The following is a 17,171-nucleotide window of genomic DNA, read 5'->3' as shown; positions in this document are numbered from 1 at the left end:
GTAAAAGTAGACAATTTCTTTTACTACGCTCCTAATGAGGGAGCGCTGGTTTTTTTAAATTTCATTTCCAGCACTTACGACGCTCAACTCCAAAAGATTGTATTCAATACAATTTTCCATTCAAGTGAAACGCGGTTGGATTTATTTCGCTCTTTGCGTGATCGCCTAATTAGCAAGAAAATTCTCATCCACAACGGAAACTTTTATACTCCACACTGAAATGAAAAAAAAGAAAAAGTGAAGTCTGCAAATGTCTTTTAAACTTGAGCAATTATTTCTTGGAGAACTTTGTTGGGGTGTATTTCCTGTGGGTTGTTAATTTTTTTCAATAATTATCAGGGATGTCAATCACAGTGCAAAATTAACGTAGTAATTTGAACATTAATAAGGGAAAACTTTCCGCTACCTTTTGACGCTCACGACCACGTCCATAAAATCGAACGACCACCACTTAAGCTAATTGAAAATAGCCATTCGTTTGCTACAGAAGCGTATTAGAAACGATTCATCGAGCGAACTGCCTAATTAATTATGTACACACACGCACACAAAGTTAAACAAACAAAGCACCAAAATAGCTGTAAATTCTTGCAATTTTTGTTTTTTTAATCATTTGCTCTTGATAATTTGAGAAAAATAATATCTACAGAGTCGTGTAAACCCATGATATGATATCGAATGTAAATATACACGTATAAGAGTTAAGCATTCAAATAAAATTAAAAATCAATGATAAATTGTAAGTCCGATGATATTTATATAGTACCTGTAATCGATCTTTAAAAAAAAAAAAAAAAAAAAACCCATGATCAAACTAATCCTTCAACAAAAAGAACATGCTCCAAAGAGAGGTATTTACTTGTTTTTCTAGTCCCGTGCAGTTCTTTCGCAAACGCACCAAATTCACTCTTCTCGCAAGCATATTTCGTACAGGGAAAAAGAAAAAAAAAAGTCCCAATAACCCGATACGTTTCCTCACAACTTACCCGACTGTTAAAAAAAAAAAAAAAAAAAAAAAAGGTAGCTGCGCAAGCTCGTTCTGGCTCACCGAGCGAGAGGACACGAGAGGCGTCTCAATGCACGTCCGCTCGGCGGCGCCACTACTGCGATTCGAGCTTGCAAGCTCGGGCCACACACGCAAGGGCGCCACTCGCCAGGCCGGGACGGGCGGCGAAGGAACGACCCCCACCCCCATACACCGTTTCCCCCAGTGCGCGTCAACATTGTTCCTTTTGTAACATTTTGGTCTGCAGTCGTTGGTTTCTCTCGTTGCCCTCGGCCCTCGACCAACGCCAAAACCAAGAGGCACCAGCAAAACCACGCGCAGCATGAAGCTCCAGCCGCAACGACACCGGAGCGAGCGTTGGGCGAGGGTAGACAGACATCGGCCTTGAAGTAAGTCCATAGGGTAGTAGAGAGAGAGGGTGGCTGGGCTCTTTTGTGCACCCGACCCGGCTAAGAGGGCGGTGTGTGTGTGCTCGCGTAGAGAGGCTAGCTTAGCGGCCGATCGATCCTCACGAACGGGCCTTGGCTTTTTCCCTCTCTCTCTCTCTGTTCAAGCTCGTAGTGTACGTCTGTGCATGGCATGTATGGTGGCTCGGGGAGAGGCCGGTCGTGGGTGTAAACACGCGTTACCGTCGCTTGGGTTGTTGTTTCTTTATTTTTCTTGATTTTCCAAAGGGGCTGAGGTGGAGCTTGATCTTTTTTCTCTCAATCGGAGGGTCGAGGATCGATTGTCTCTATTTGCCTCCAATTAATCCGCGACAGTGGTGGCGCTTTGGTTGATCGAACGGTATTGATAATTCATGATTGAAGTTCCAATCGCAACTGTATCGATGCAGTGGTTGGGGGGGGGGGCGGGGAAATAAGTGGGTGTAGCTAAATAATGCATTTCGCGACAACGCCTCGATCTCTCTTTTTTTTCCATCACTCGTCAAATCCATGTATATTAACCCGTCCGTGGTGTACTCATTCCTCTCTCTCTCTCTTTTAACCTTCACCGCAATTTCTTCCTTTTCTTTTTTTTTACCACCCCAACGCTACACATCATCCAGGTAAAGGGGTCAAAGCGGTTCGCGCTTAATCATTTTCGCTGCGCCTCTAAAAGAGAGACTTTATGCGGGACTGGCACATTTCGCCGGCTGTGGCCTTCTGGAATAATTCATCCCTCCGCTGATGCACAAACGAGGGCTTTTCTCGCCTCGATTTTGGAAATGGCTTTATTTTCTTTTTTTTATTGTTCCCGCATCGTGATGGGACATTCGACGAATTCTGTCGAATAGACTTAAAGTCGATGTCATCTTTTACTCAAGTACTTATGTAGTTTTTGAGAAAACCTATCGAACGAGGTAAATTGAAAGCCATTTTCGTGCAAGTGCATCGAAGAAACATATTTTTCGAATCAGCAGAGCGTTAATCAAAATACTCTGAGTCCATTACCACGAGAGATAAATATGTATCCGATAGCCATTTCGGGGCACGAGGAGCGTTAAAATGAAGGCTTTATTATCTTGATGTACACGAAAACATGTTCATCGCTAATGGATTCATCCGAACCAAAGACAAAACAAGTATAGTAAAGTACACCCCTTCCGACAGCACGAAAAGACCAAAGAAAAAAAAAAAAAAACCAAAACACCAGTCGATTCGGTTCCACGCGGTATTTTTCGGAAATCGAGGACAGCCGGATATTCAGACATCTCCCAGGGTCTGACTGAACAAGCCGCGTTGATGAGGCTATTCGTGCGAGCTACGTCCGCTTTTTGAATTTCAATTGCCACGTAGGAATGGAAACAATGGCCCTTTGATGGCTCGCATTTGTTCCAACTTTGTTGGGCAAAAGTTGAATCGATTCAACCCAATTGTACGTTTTTCGGGGGAAAAATTTACCATTTGGTTGTCATTTTATTGAAGTATCGGGCGCTAAAGAATAACGATTTTTTTTTTTTTTTTTTTTCGATTAATATATATGACTTCCGTGCAATTAATCAAGGATCAAAAGCAGCGCTTTCAATTGTTTCTCTGACGAAAATAAAAGGGCACTCCCACGTATCGATCGCGTTGAACAGCCGTACCCTTTTTCACCCCGAGACCAATAAATCCCCACGGGTACATGAAATAAACCTTCGAGCCATCGCCGCGTTGTCATATGTGTATGACTTTTTTCCTCCCTTGTGTAAACACGGGAGAAAAACAAAAGGCTCGAAGGAAATCGTACATTGCGTTGCTCTGAAAATCGGGTAAAGCTTGAATCCCTCTTTTTACGTAGATACAACTTATCCTTTTCCAACGGGGACGAGAGGGACAATGTAGGTCACGATGGTCGATGATATCAGTCTTTTTTTTCCCCTCCCCCCTTTAACCAAGGAGGAAAATGTAAATCTTGTGGTACAAGAGACAATAAGAGGGAAGTTATCAACGAAAGTATCCGTGAAATCGTGTACAGTTAACGAGAGATCTCTACGTATGAGTATTTTTTTTCTCTCCGGTTGTTTTTTTTTTTTTTTCCTCTGCCACATTGTTCCGAGAGCGACCCTTCATTTTTTACGAGACATATATATATATATTTTTTCCGACGACAATGACGCTACGGGCGGCTGTTTTGGTGTATACAACATCGTTAGGGAAAATAATTAGTTTTAGGAATAATAATACACTCTCTGCGGTGGGGGTCGTTTATATAGAGACGTCTGACCAAACTGGGATACATCTACTTACGGGCGGTCGGACGCCTTTGCTAACAGTTGGAGGTGGGATAAATCTCGAGGGTAATGGGAAAAATTACTTGGAGGGTGAGAGAAAAGAGGAGAGTGGGGGGACAAACTAGATGATTAAGTAAGGGAAATATTCGTTGAAATGGAAATGACTTCAGTCGCGGACACTTGCTTCAGTCGTTTCGGTTCACGTGTAAAAATGAAAACAGAACCATCACGAAAAATAACTTTTACAACATGTCATTTCTCATATGTTTACGAAACTTTGTGTTATTGTGCAATATCACATGAACCGGGAAAAATACAAATTGCAAAGGTCCCGTTGGGGCAAGCTCGGCTTTTCGAGCTGATTAATAAGCTGCAGTCTCGCGGACGGGAATTAAACTCCAATTACGAAGAAAAGTAATATCAAAAAAATACCTCTACTTCCAATCGAAACTCGGCAACCCCTCCCCCCTAAAGTACAAAGGCGTATTTTTCCATCCCTCCCTGGCGTGAGTGTGAATCACTCGTTCACAACAACGAACATCCACGCGCGCGCGCGCCCATAGAGGGGGGAGGGGGAGGGTTAAAAAAACGACATCCTGCAACCCCCGGCGCGAGAGGAGGGACACCTGCAGTAGTAGGAGCCTCGGCGCCGGCCAGGCGGCTTCACTCGCTCGTTTCGGGCTCGAGTAACGGTCATATACTATATTATGGTGCGCCTGCCGCGTTCGTCCCTTGTTTTCTTCGGCATTGGCTTGTCGCTGTACTTTTCGGCTCAAGATTTTTCCGATCGATCGAGTCTTGTTCTTTCCGAGACTGCTGCTGGTTGTGTGCCTTTGTGAAAAGATTAAAAAAAAAAAAAAAACGTGCCTTCGCGAGTGACTTTGACACAATATAGGGCCATACTCCAAAACCTAGTACTTCCAAGATGAATGGACAATGACATCAATGTGAATTACTTTGCAACTTCTTATCTATACCTACTCGCGTGCCCGTGATTTTTACCCCTTCACCAGAGGACGGTTATACACACACCTGGTTGTTGTTTGTCGGATGGAAAAATAAGGATATTTTTACCAGAGGGGACGAGTCACGGGGAGGGTGGAGATTTTTCGGATCACGCGGTCGAGTCCGGGGGAGATAGTAATCATGATACAAGTGTCCGGGGAGGGTGACGGCGGTGGTTACAATTGCTGCTGTCCGAACGTTGACGGTAACAACAAGTACGAGAAGTTGGGCCGGAAGAGCCTCGCCTACCTGGCGAATCTGTTCAAGCCGCGCAGGGGTGGTTTTGTCGCGACACCCGGCAGACCTGCATCCGCTTCTTCTTGTCTCGCAGGCATGAGGATTGACGAGGATACCATGCACCGCTCCTCGGCCGGGCTTGAGAATACAGGTGAGATTTTTTCCTCTTTTCTTCTCCATGCTCCAATTGTAGCTTTGTTTGGAGGAACGCGCGCGTGATTTACGAGTTTGCGGCCAGTCGGCTCAGCTGTCTGGGAAGTTTTGCCAAATGGCACACTTTTTTTTTACTATTGAAGCTCCATAAGATGTGTGTCTTTTTTTTGTAGCCAATGAAGATTTTCTTCCTTCCATAGAGTTTATTTCATCACTTGGATTTTTAGTTTAGCTAAACTTGAAACCACAGGCTCCTCCTTAGGGTAAATTAGTCATACTGTTGTATCAATGTATATATCAAGGACTGTATTTATACTTTCACGGGTGATGGATGTGGCATTTCTTAAAAAAGAACAAAGTATGTTGTGATGTAAAATTCAATATAGCTTTGACGAATATAAGGGTGTATATACACAACCAAGATGCGTTAAAGACACCAGGAATGCTTAATCAACCCTCCGATGTACTTGTTTCGGTCAAAATCTGCAAGATTTTCTCCAAACCGAATTCTCTGCTTGCAAAGTACATACACTGATATTCTTTCGACAAAAGGGAAAAAAAATACTTTGATTCACCATCGCTTTGAGGAAATTGTCCGAAAAAATGCCAAAAAAAAGCTCGTACGCAACACAATCCGAGTTGATCCGCGTGCACTCGACTCCCAAGATGCAATAAGCGCGGCTATTGTGCACAAAATTCAATTATCTCCGGGTGATCCGACAGAACAAAGAGAGTCCCCCTAATCCCTATACTTACGTGTGTACCTGTATCGGTGCTCTTCCGCAAAGAGCTTTAGCCCGGCAATTCCGATCCACGCGCTCTTTTGCAGTATCAAACTCGATAAAGCGCAGTAAGAATTCACGTGCCTTCGTGACCTTGAAGGGGGTGGGAAGTATACGCACGGACGAAACGTACACTACATGCAATTGGATTGCGCAACGTATGAAAATCCTTATCAATTATTGAGGAGAGATGAGCAATACGTAAGCGCCGAAGCTTTTTATGGTCAGTCGAAAGGCTGTTTTTAACTCCTCCTCGACGGAAGCTATATAGTCGAGGGTAGAGGCTGCGTGCGCTTGATTACGTTGTTGTGTGTATACCTTCGATCGAGCGTAACCACCGAGTTCGTACATGTATATATAGGTACACGCGGGTAAGGCGCTGATTATTTGGTGACACGAGTGTTTTTTTGGACAACGAGGGTACGACTCCTTTTTTTTTTTTTTCCTAGTCGGCAAGATGGAAGTTGACGAGCTAAGGGCCAAATCGTCGACTGTATATCGCTTGAACTTGATTCTCCGCGTGTAACTTTGTTTACACTAAAATACGACAGTATGTGCGGGTCACGGGAAGTCAATGGACGACTGTCGCAGAGAAATGACGGCAACGATCATCAGCTTCCGGGGTGGAAAACCCGCGCTTCGGAGCGAAATCGGTAGTGCGCGATTAATTTAATCTCCGTGTGTAAGCGTTAATTTCGATTATGACATTTTTTTTTTTTACTATCAATTCACGCGGCAAGGGGGGGAAAATCCTCAGCTGTCTGGTGAATTTCGTCGTGTCGGTCGATCATTGCTCTCCCGGGAATCCCATGCTCCCCCGAGAGGCTTTACATCCGAGTCTATACATACAACTCATTGCAGCGTTAAATAGACACCGAGTGCAAATAAATGTCAAGGATAATTTTTGCTCAGTGGGTGTTTTGGGATAATAACTTTCTTTTTTTTTTTTAATACCACATCTACTGTCGATGAATTAAAATTTAAATTTGCATCGAATTAGCACGTATACGACTGGAGGCACGCGAATCGAGACACGTAGAGGTGTCGTGGCTGAGATGATGGATGCCGAGCTACAACGTGAATATACAAAAACAAGGTGCACACCGATGTAAATCATCTAAGGCTCGTTAATCGATCTAAAACAGCAACCTACCGATCAAACAAAAATCCTAAAAATAAAACTAAAATTTTTTTTTTTCCCCACACCAAAAACACTTTGATTTGACACGGAGAGAAAGAGAAAAGGTCAATCGCGCGGTGCATTAATCGGCACAACACACGGAATATACATTATCGTCGCTTGTAATTTCAAAATCGCATGCCATCCTCGTGTCGTTGAATTTAATGGGAATTCAAAAAAGACTTAACTCCAAGGGTGTATATATATATATATTGTATACAAGGGGGATTTGTTTATTCATTTTTCGTTGTTGGTTAGCACTCTTGCATCATTGGTTAAGTATAAGTCAGCGGCCGCGGCACGGGTGTTCCCAGGTGTCCCCAGTGGTAATGCAACTCACGGTCGAGTTTTCTCGGGGGTGCCGATTTCTCTCCTTCGCCACCCTGGGGTAGCTAACAGTGGAGAGCACGTTGCGTTGTGTATATACTATTGGTCTGGCCTCGAGAGCGACTTTACAACGAGTTTGGGGGAAGGAAGAGGATCCCCAAGCAAACGAAACGAAGCACGAGCTCACCGAATGAAAAATAAAACGTACCAGTAGTCTGTGTAATTCTATATGGCGTTTACCCAGAAGTACAACGCAAAAATTATTTCCGAGCCTATATCCGAGCGTCGCGCATGTACATGGTAAAAAGCGCCTATCTTTTTACATTGGCCTGGCTGCTGTCTATCTTTCCTCCTCTCGGCGCCTCGGCTTTTCAATCGCCCAACGACGCCAGCACATGTATATATACTTCCCCCGTACGTGCGTAAGAGGCCACGGGAAGATCGATGCTCCGAGTCTGCTGACTGATACAACTCATGTACCGCCCGCTCTACCTTTTATCTCTGCCGAGATGCATCATCGCAAGATGCTCATCGTGCACACCAATTTTTTTTTTTTTTTTTTTTTTTTACTCTGCATATAGTTTGTCCATTTTAATTTTTCGCTATTTAGGTGGCCTCTGCGCGAATGATTGCGAGAAATATAGATGCGTTGTTTGGAAAAATTACTATCAATATAGCTTTGTCGTCGTCGACTGAAAAATTAAATTCTTTGAAAGGACCGAAACCAAATGTATGCGGCGTAATTGAAAACTTTTGCACGATAGATCATAATCCACGAAAACAAAAACAAAAATAAAGGAGCTTCGTCAATTTATTAACAATTGAATGATAAATAATGCAGCTGTCGGAGGTATGCTGTGCAACATGACGAGGCCACGGTCGGCGCCTGGCCACCAGGTCGAGGCGAACGCCGGCAACACCGGCATCAGTAAAAGCAGCAGCAGCATAAGCGGCGGCGGAAGCAACGACGGGGCATTGTCGTCGTCGCCATCAGTCGCGGTGACCGGCGTGTCGAGGATACCCTCGTCCTTGAGCGTCACGGCCGTGGACGTGGTGGTCGCTTGCGGCAGACAAGCGAGCAACAGTTACACCTTGGGCAACGCCAACGGAAGCAGATGCAGCAGTAATTACAACAGCCGAGGTGCCTCGCCCTCCCACTCGTCGATCCTGACGTTGACCCCAGGCAGGACCCGGAACATCGACCAGGACATGGAGGCGCTTAGGCTCAGTAGGCAGGACAACCCGTTTGTCAAGGTTCGTTATTTGGCTGTAGCTTTTTTTTTTTTCATGTAACGTACATTTCGTTCGATTTACGAGATCCGTTTTGTTTTTTGGAAATTTTCAATTTTAAAAACGTCACAGCATATAGTTGGTTAAAACTTGATTTTTCAAACAAGCTCGTACTGCATATCATTTCCGCTTTATACCAGATACAAAAATTTAACGTAATGGGAAGACAAATTTTCATGAAATGATAAAAATCAGCTTCCAACAATTTTTCGTGTGGTCACAATTGAAGGGATGAAAATGGTTTGTTGAAAATATTTAGAGTTTGGATTAACCCACCTCATAATAAGCATAGTTCAATTAATTTGAAAAATAAATAAATAAAAGTATAGTAAAGGGCGACAAACAGTTGTAGCTCAATAAAATCGATGCGTATAAAATAAAGAAAACGTACTATTCATCGAGATAATTGCTGTAATTTTTTACTCACGTTTATCCGCGTGATTTCAATATATTTAAGTACAAACAACGTATCAAAAGCGAGTTGTAAGTGTTGAAAGAATTTTAAGTCAAATGGGTTGAAAGAAGGCGCTTTTAGATTTGAAAAAATTGAGACCAAACCTTCCACTTTTATCCCCCTACCGTGGTTTGTTTTACATTTTCTTTCTCTCTCTTTTCTCGTGATTATCTTTTGTTTACCGCTTCGAACAAAGAAAGCAGGGAGGAGGGTAAGAAAATCAGGTCAATTTTTTTCTATCAACCTTCAATTACCCTCCCCCACATGCACCGAGAGTCACATTGCCTGGAAAGATCAAACCGCCAATGAGCTTAAATAGCCGCTGGCGTTTTCCTCCCTGACCCCGACGCCCCAATTTTATTTACACTCTTTTCTGCAAAAGACGCAGCATGTATCGATCGAGACAAAACACGGGACAGCGAAACAACTGCGGCCAATAAACAACCGATCGCGCGTTATCGAACCGATTCATTAGCCGGGAAATATAAATCAATGCTCGTAAAGAAAAAAAAAAAAAAAAAAACGCGTACCATGAGTTTCTCTTTCTTGATTAAAGTAAGTAAAGCATAGCAATCAGCTGCATCGGGGATATAGTACTCGTATCTTTTGTTTCTCCTTCTTTAGAGCTATAAGCGTGTACAGAATCTCGAAGGTCTCCTATTTAGACGATATAGAGTAGGTAGCGTGTGTTGTATATATACCTACACGTATACACGAGACCATATAATTAATTTTCGTTCTGCAGTCGAGTCGTTGTTATAATGAGAGATGGCTTTGTTGAACATAGGTATAGCCACAAAGAAATAGGGACGAGTTATGCTAAGAGCCTCCCTTTTTTTTCTAAAAAAATACGACCAGAATCAGAAATCTTGAGTTTCATGAATAGGTTGTTATGCTCGTTACATTTTTTTTTCCTTCGTTTTTTATTTTAATTAATCGAGGGGGGAGTGCATTTTATGAAATCCTATTGTTTGAATTTGGATTCCAGGTGTTAGCGAGCAAAGAAAGCCTCATAGAACCCGTAGAGGAGTACGAGTCGGACCTCGCCATTCTTATGTCACAAGTATATATATATATGCATATAAAACACTTGATCTGTAACTATAGCCTTAAAAAATAATAATAATAATTCCAACGTTACCCCGATTATTCCCGACAAGCAGGAAATGGTCGACTTGGATCCGCTGACCTTGACCCAAGTGCACAAGCACCTGGTCCGAAGTCCACCACCCGCGTCGTGGAGTCACAGTCCGGTTTTTCATTTCCCGCACCAACAGCACCCCCAGCAGCCTCAGCACAGCCCGGGGAGCAAATCCGACTCGGGAGCCCACTACAGGACCATCTCACCAAAGCCCGGTCTACTGCATCGGCCCACCCAAGACGACCAGCCAAAGAGCGAGGGCTCCATGGAGACTAGAGGTAACCAGGCCACTGTGTTTAAATCAACGAGTTTCAATTTGATATTTCAACTAAATACAATTTGGCTCATTCCCACATCTCTACCTCGGCTTCAGACAAAAGTTAAATAAAAAAATGTTTCTCCCGAAAGTCTTTCCAAGCCTGGAAGTGCATTTGTAAATAAACGAGGCCCTCACCGATTGGCTTCTCGAGTGCATTATTTTAATATACATTACAATGTACGTCTCAGTAGCTTGTACGAAGCAAAAACTCGCCATCGGCAGGGCGACATTGACATTTTAATCGTAGAGGGGGAAAAAAAACCACAATCGATTCCGCTTTCTCTCTCCCGCGCTGCCCGGGGAAAAACTCATTTCGCTCGAGTACAGACGCTCTTTATTCACTCACACGCAAACTCATTTCGCAACCCGCGGGCTTTAAAAACGAGGGCGCATACAGTGTACGTACACACATGACATAGAGTCAAGGAAAGGCTGGTGGCATCGAAAAAACTGAATTAATGTTCCTATCGATTGTCGTACCCATTTGTCTCCACACTTTATGCACATATATTATACGGACTTTGAAAAGTTAACGTTCCACGCGAAAGTCCTTCTTATACGAGTTATCGCACGCGACCGTATATAATTGTTCTTCTTCGTGTTTTTCAAAGACGTGCACATTTTGTGCAGCTATACGTAGGATAGTCTCGTCAAGCTCGCAAGCTCTGCAGTCTAAATATGTGATGGAAGTGTCGATGAGCTTGTAAGCTGTGGTAGGCTTTGCGGGATCATTAGAAAGGGAAGAAAAGACTCTCGGGCTGGAAAGTCCAAAGGACCACTAGAAGGAAAAAGCGCGGCTCGAGGGAAGAAAAGCTTTCGGTGCGCCGAAATGTGATGTACAAGTATAGTTTGAGGAAAGAAAAGGAAGGGCACGTACCTGCACGTGCGCCGACCAATTACGTAAAGTGGATTCGCGGCCTCGACCTTGACTCGCGAAGATGATGCTGATGATGATGATGATGCAAGCTCGCGAACTTCCGGGATATATCGATCATGTACACGTATAGTGGTTCGATTGTTCTTACTTGTAAGGTCGAATCGAACTGACCGGTCTCGAGTGGAGCACGTGTGTGTTTAGTGTGTTAACGGAAAAAAAAAATTTTTTTTTACATAATTTCAACTAAATGAACAGTTAATGTAACACTGACTTCTATTTTCAACTATTTTTAACAATTTTTAATACTTTAGCTAACCGATTTTAGTTTTTCCCGTGTACTTGGAAAGTAGATAATTTACGATATTGGGTGTCTCGTAATTTTTCATCTAGTATGAGTTAGTATCATTTAATATGGAGCGAGCGGGTTGTCCGATGCATCATCAAAGTCAATCGAGACGTCGATACTAAACGGATGTTCATCAAGACGGTACCAGTAGTGGGGTTGTCGTGATGTGTATATAGGTATACGAGTTCTTTCTCCGCTGGGCTATGCTATTTGGCTCCCTCGTCCGATGAAATGTGCTTTCGAGCTAAATCAATAAAAATGGACGCTGTAGACAAGGAGTCCTCGGAGTACATTAAATTGGGTATGTATGTCGTCATGATCAGAAAAAAAGTAAAGAAAAGATATTGGAAACCCACTTTCTGCGTGGCACATGGCCCAAACTTATAATCCAATATCTCGAAAGTATAGTTATTTTCTTCAACTTTTTGTCTGGATGATTATGTCTGCTTGAAAAAAGTAAGATTTGCTACAAAAAAAAAAAAAAAAAAAAAGAAAGAAAACATATTTAGCTCTGTTTGGAAAGAATGTAAGGCAATCGAAAGCTATTTAATTTGAAAATAAATAGCAATTCAGATTTAGGACAAAAGCAAGACGATTTCATCCACCGTTTAGAGAAATATATGTTTTCATTTATTTTAAAACGTGTTATTGTCCTTTGCTTGTATACCTTATTATCATTTGTAACTCCAGGAAAGCTTTAATTAAAGCTCGTTTCGAGGGCTTTCGATTGCCTTTCAAGCGAATACTTCAACCTCTTGAAGAGTACAGAGCTGTAATAATTTAGTATCCTTCGCGCAAAACCAGATTGGCCAAACCATCCAACCAAAGACAATGACTATAGCTCACAAGGTAGGAGATTATATGACTTTTGGCAGTACGCCACGCAGAAACTTGCGCCTCCAGTTTTGCTTACCTCTCGTCTCTTGATTTTTCGTACATTCAAACATGCACACAAGTACATTTGATTACCGCAACGAAATCCTTGGTAATATGAGTTTGCTCGTGCTTATTTCTTCTGATATAAAACTAATCTGGAAAACTCGCATTGCATAAAAAAAAAAAAAAGAGTTGTCAATAACAAAAAGCGGAACGATAACAACAATATTTCTCTTCTTCGCAAAATATAGTCGTAGATTAGAACATATTATGTCCACGTCCGCATAGAAGTATAGAGTTAAAAGTAAAAAAGAGAAAGAGAAAAAAATCGCAATACGGTAACTCCGATGGCAGCTGGTAGATTTCGAGGCTCCGCGTCGCCCACACACTCCGATGCTTATTGCCTTTTTTTTTTTTTTCAATCGAGTAAGGGGAAAAATAAAGAATGTTGTACATAAATATGAAAGTCAAAGAAAATACTTCTCGGCAACCACAATTTATAATACTTTTAATAAAAAAACAATTCTTTCTATGAATACTAAAAATGAAAAAAATAACGAGCCACCGAGTTTTAATGTATATCACATTCGTGAATCGCGCTTGTCAATAATAAAAAAAAGTTTGGTCTCGAAATCGGACTTTGCTAATCTTGAGACGCAATGAAGCGCTCGTCATGCGGCGTACAGGCCAAGTGAAAAAAGTCTGCGTTTAGTTCGTGTACTTGAAAATAAAGTTTGGATTTTAATCACTCGAGCGCACGAATTTGTGATCTCTCACGCGTCAATGACTGCAATAAAAAATGTTGAGCTTTTCAATCGAGCTACGAATGTGAAAACTGTATGTATTTGGTTGGAAAAAAAATTTCGGTAACGATACAAACAACAAAAATCCAGGGATATATAATCAAACACTAACATTGACGAAACTCCATCCGCATTTCTTGCCGAACTGTATCGCTTGGAGGGATACTATATTAATTTATTGTGCTTTTGCGGCATTCCTTGGTCAATTGTGCCACTTTTTCGCTTTTAAATACACCATTATATACTCCAGCTTGACAAACTTGATTTAATTCACTTTATACGTCTATTTACGAATGATCCTGGAATTTCACATTATTGCCATGTAAAGCTCGGCATAGGGAGCACCAGGCAGTTGAGCTTCAAAATGTTTATGCATATCCGTAAATCAGTGAGAGTACTACTGAGAATAGAGAAACGCATGCGTGTCGGTATAATCGACGTTACCAACGTGTATTTATACACACTCTCACGGACAGACAAACACATATTATATGTGTACGAATTTCGGGACTCAACTCAGGCATGTATCCCTCAGTGTTATCGTCACGAACACACATGTATGCGGAAGCATCTATTTCAAAATCGATATGGTAAACGCACGCGCGAGTTCCCTCATTTGGTATTTACGATGCATAAAGTAATGATTTATCGACTTGGTTATTTCTCCTCAGTGACCGCATGGTTTTTTTATTTATTATTTTTTCATCGCATGCGATTCCTGACTGGGAGCTTGTTTATTGCTGATTCATACAAATATTAAAATAAGTAAAAAATGCTCCGATTGCCCGTGGACGGTAAAATTACTTTTCTTCCATCTACTCGGAGGAGCACTGACTTTTTGTCCATCGCGGTACTTTAAAATGCGCTGCTTTTTTACGGCTGCCATAAAAAAAAAGTCTGAGCAATCCTTGGAACAGTATACATCAACGGTGGATTTTTTATTGTTTCGCGTCGAGTCCGAGCACGGGGGGGAGAGCAATTGAAACTTTTTCTCTGGCAAACAGTACCAAGGGATTCGACGAACCCTCGATTCGCGAGCTTTTTCGCATAAAATCCAGGAAATTAAAGACACACCCAGGGCAGTGAGAAAAAAAAAGAAAAACAAATCCAATCAAATCAATATCTGAACCACATGTAATAAAAATGTTTGTTTTTCGCACTTCGCACGATGAGACGTAAAGATTTTTTTTTCCCCTCCAACAGATCGTCACTCGCATACTTTCTCGCTGCTGAATCCAACGCCCATCCGGAGGATGCACCGCTCGGAGGACAGCGTCCAGCTGATGTCGTCGGAGTGAGAGTCCACGACGAACCAACTGGGATCAACGCCCGTTTGAGACGTATCTTTCGCTCGAGACACTCTGCCCGACCGAGTGACGGTCTGGATGAAAAGTTGGGCGGTGCAGATTTTTTGGATAACGGTGACTTACGAGAGGTTGACTGGCAGTAAAGTGACCGTAGGCGTCGTTGATGTTCGCGCAAATCGCGTGTTTCAAAGAGATATATATTATATAAAGTTGTGTTTCAATGAAAAGGAGGAAAAACATGGCATTCACTGAGGGTGTTGAGAAAAATAAGTTTTTTTTTTTTCTTTTTTTTTCCTTTTTCAAAGTAACGTTTAATTTGTCATCGTCAACCAAGGCCTAATACTTTGGGCGACGTAATAATGTGCATAAAAATAAATTACGGAGAAACGATGGATGCAGTGAAAATCGTATAAATAGTATGATCGAAAAGGTTTTGCGGGGCACTCGGGAGAAAATTTTCGTTCGTTGCTGAGCGACAAACAAAGTATTGTGATGAATTGTCGATTTCAAATGAAATTTTTCATCTATTTTGCATTTAGGAATTAATTTTTTTTTGAATATGATTCTTATGATAACTTGAAATACTTTAGTTTGAAATGTACTGGAATACTTTTTTTTTTTTTCTATTTTGTTTCAACATCATTAAAGTGTATAAATATTGAAATGTACTTCAGCTACGTTTTAACTTGCGTGATAGTTCAAATTAACACCATGTATGATGTAAATTAGGCACTAACTAATTATTTGTCGACAAAAATTTTGTTAAAACGTAAAATGCGTCATCGATGCATCTTAACTCCTCAAATGGGTGATAAATAGTTTAAACAAAAAAGATATTACTATTACGCGAATTGTATCGCAAGAAACTAAAAAATTAAACAACAAAACAAAGTAGAAAAATGCCTTTAGCCGTAATAAGTTACATATACGTGCATGCAATAAATTTTGCATTTTTTATGCGGGACTTTTCAAGTCTTTCGTACAACTTAAGTCGGGCCTATATATATATATAAAAATTTCACCACATAATATACAAAAATAAATAAAACGTTGGAATGTCTGAAATTCATTGTAGCAGAGTCTCGCTACTTTTTTTGGCTTGGATATTGGTCGTAAAATAAAAAATATACTCAACTACTTCAACACATTCCTACTGTAGGTGACTTTTTATTGTATCCATATATTTAAAACTAACGAAGGATAACATTTTTCAGCAGCTTCCTGTGTTAAGAACTCAGGAGGTGAAGTTTGATTTTACACAGCAAAGTTGGAGTAAAGTTAATTACGCCGACTGGCATCATAGAATTGTTTTCGGAAGCTCTCGGATCGGTGGCCGTTTTTACATAATTAACGTTAATGGGCAAACGCGCTCTTGAATGTAGTGATAAATAATTAAAACATAACATGAAACATTATCCATCTTCACCTTGTGAAATACTATTTTAAATAAACACGAAACATTGCCATTGACGTAGATGTAAAACTAAACTTCATGGAATTTTCATAGATTGAGGTATACATTGTATTTGTATATGATTTTTTAAATTGCCATGGTTTTGCAAATTTTTTGAGAAATAGCATTAATACTTTGATAACAAATCAATATGTATACAATCATTTTGAAACGATAAAATTTTTGTGAGTATTTCATGATTTATAAATAAAATTTGCTTAGTCACTTTTTTTTTTTTTTTTTTTTTTAAGAAAAAAGTAATTCGTATGAAATTAGCGATCGGCTTTTGCAACGATCTTATTAAGTTTTTTGATATCACTTTGAGTAAAACTCACTGTAGGTAACATGTGAAACAATGTTTCGTCTTTTGGCCATCAGAAAAAAAGCAAATAATCAGAAAAAGGAGAAAAATCCCCTTGCAAGGATTCGATCCTTTCACTCAAAGATACCGCGTTCGATTTTCACGTTCTTCAAATTTGTCTATATATTATATTTATGATACTCCGAAACTATTGTGCGATCCATTGTCTCGTCAACATTTAAAGTTTGTGACTCCGTCTTACATTACGTACTGTTTGTCTTACAAAAATATTTTTTCAAAAGTCTAACGAATGATTTGAAGCTAAATAAAAAAAAAGGTAATAAATGATTACGTGATAATTACAATGACGTGGCGAAAAACTGTTTGAAAAGGGTTGATAGATGCTGATAGCTATGAAAAAGGAGTAATTTTAAAAATATATAAGGTTGCCATTGAAAATCTAAATTTGGTCTTATCCATTTGAATTTGAAGACATGAGATATATTTAAATAGTTGGATATATAAATATTGAATTCTTTGTATACATATATACATAAGTATTATATAAATACATCAAGAGAGCATTGAATATTAAACTAAAAATTTTTTTTATGTACCA

At 40.7% G+C, this 17,171-nt stretch overlaps 1 protein-coding gene across 4 annotated transcripts; it reads left to right on the top strand.

The window, feature by feature from the left end:
- Positions 1-1,378: 1,378 nt before the first annotated feature.
- On the top strand, positions 1,379-15,800 carry LOC106637305 (uncharacterized). 4 transcript variants are annotated; one of them, XM_014350036.2, is made up of 6 exons: positions 1,379-1,395; positions 4,715-5,094; positions 8,227-8,639; positions 10,118-10,192; positions 10,290-10,548; positions 14,695-15,800. In XM_014350036.2, the coding sequence occupies exons 2-6, from the start codon at positions 4,848-4,850 to the stop codon at positions 14,787-14,789; spliced, it is 1,089 nt and encodes a 362-aa protein (XP_014205522.1). In that variant the 5' UTR covers positions 1,379-1,395; positions 4,715-4,847; the 3' UTR covers positions 14,790-15,800. The 4 variants fall into 4 exon arrangements, with proteins under 4 accessions (XP_014205522.1, XP_014205520.2, XP_023248621.2 ...); XM_014350034.2 differs by lacking the exon at positions 1,379-1,395 and having other exon boundaries at positions 4,554-5,094; positions 10,293-10,548; XM_023392853.2 differs by lacking the exon at positions 1,379-1,395 and having other exon boundaries at positions 4,554-5,094.
- Positions 15,801-17,171: the final 1,371 nt, after the last annotated feature.

Source organism: Copidosoma floridanum, unplaced genomic scaffold (assembly GCF_036245765.1).
Source record: "Copidosoma floridanum isolate Cflo_tuat_1 unplaced genomic scaffold, Cflo_Japanese_pri ptg000012l, whole genome shotgun sequence".
NCBI lineage: Eukaryota > Metazoa > Arthropoda > Insecta > Hymenoptera > Encyrtidae > Copidosoma > Copidosoma floridanum.
The sequence above is the reverse complement of the archived record's forward strand: the minus strand, read 5'-3'. Positions and strand labels throughout refer to the sequence as shown.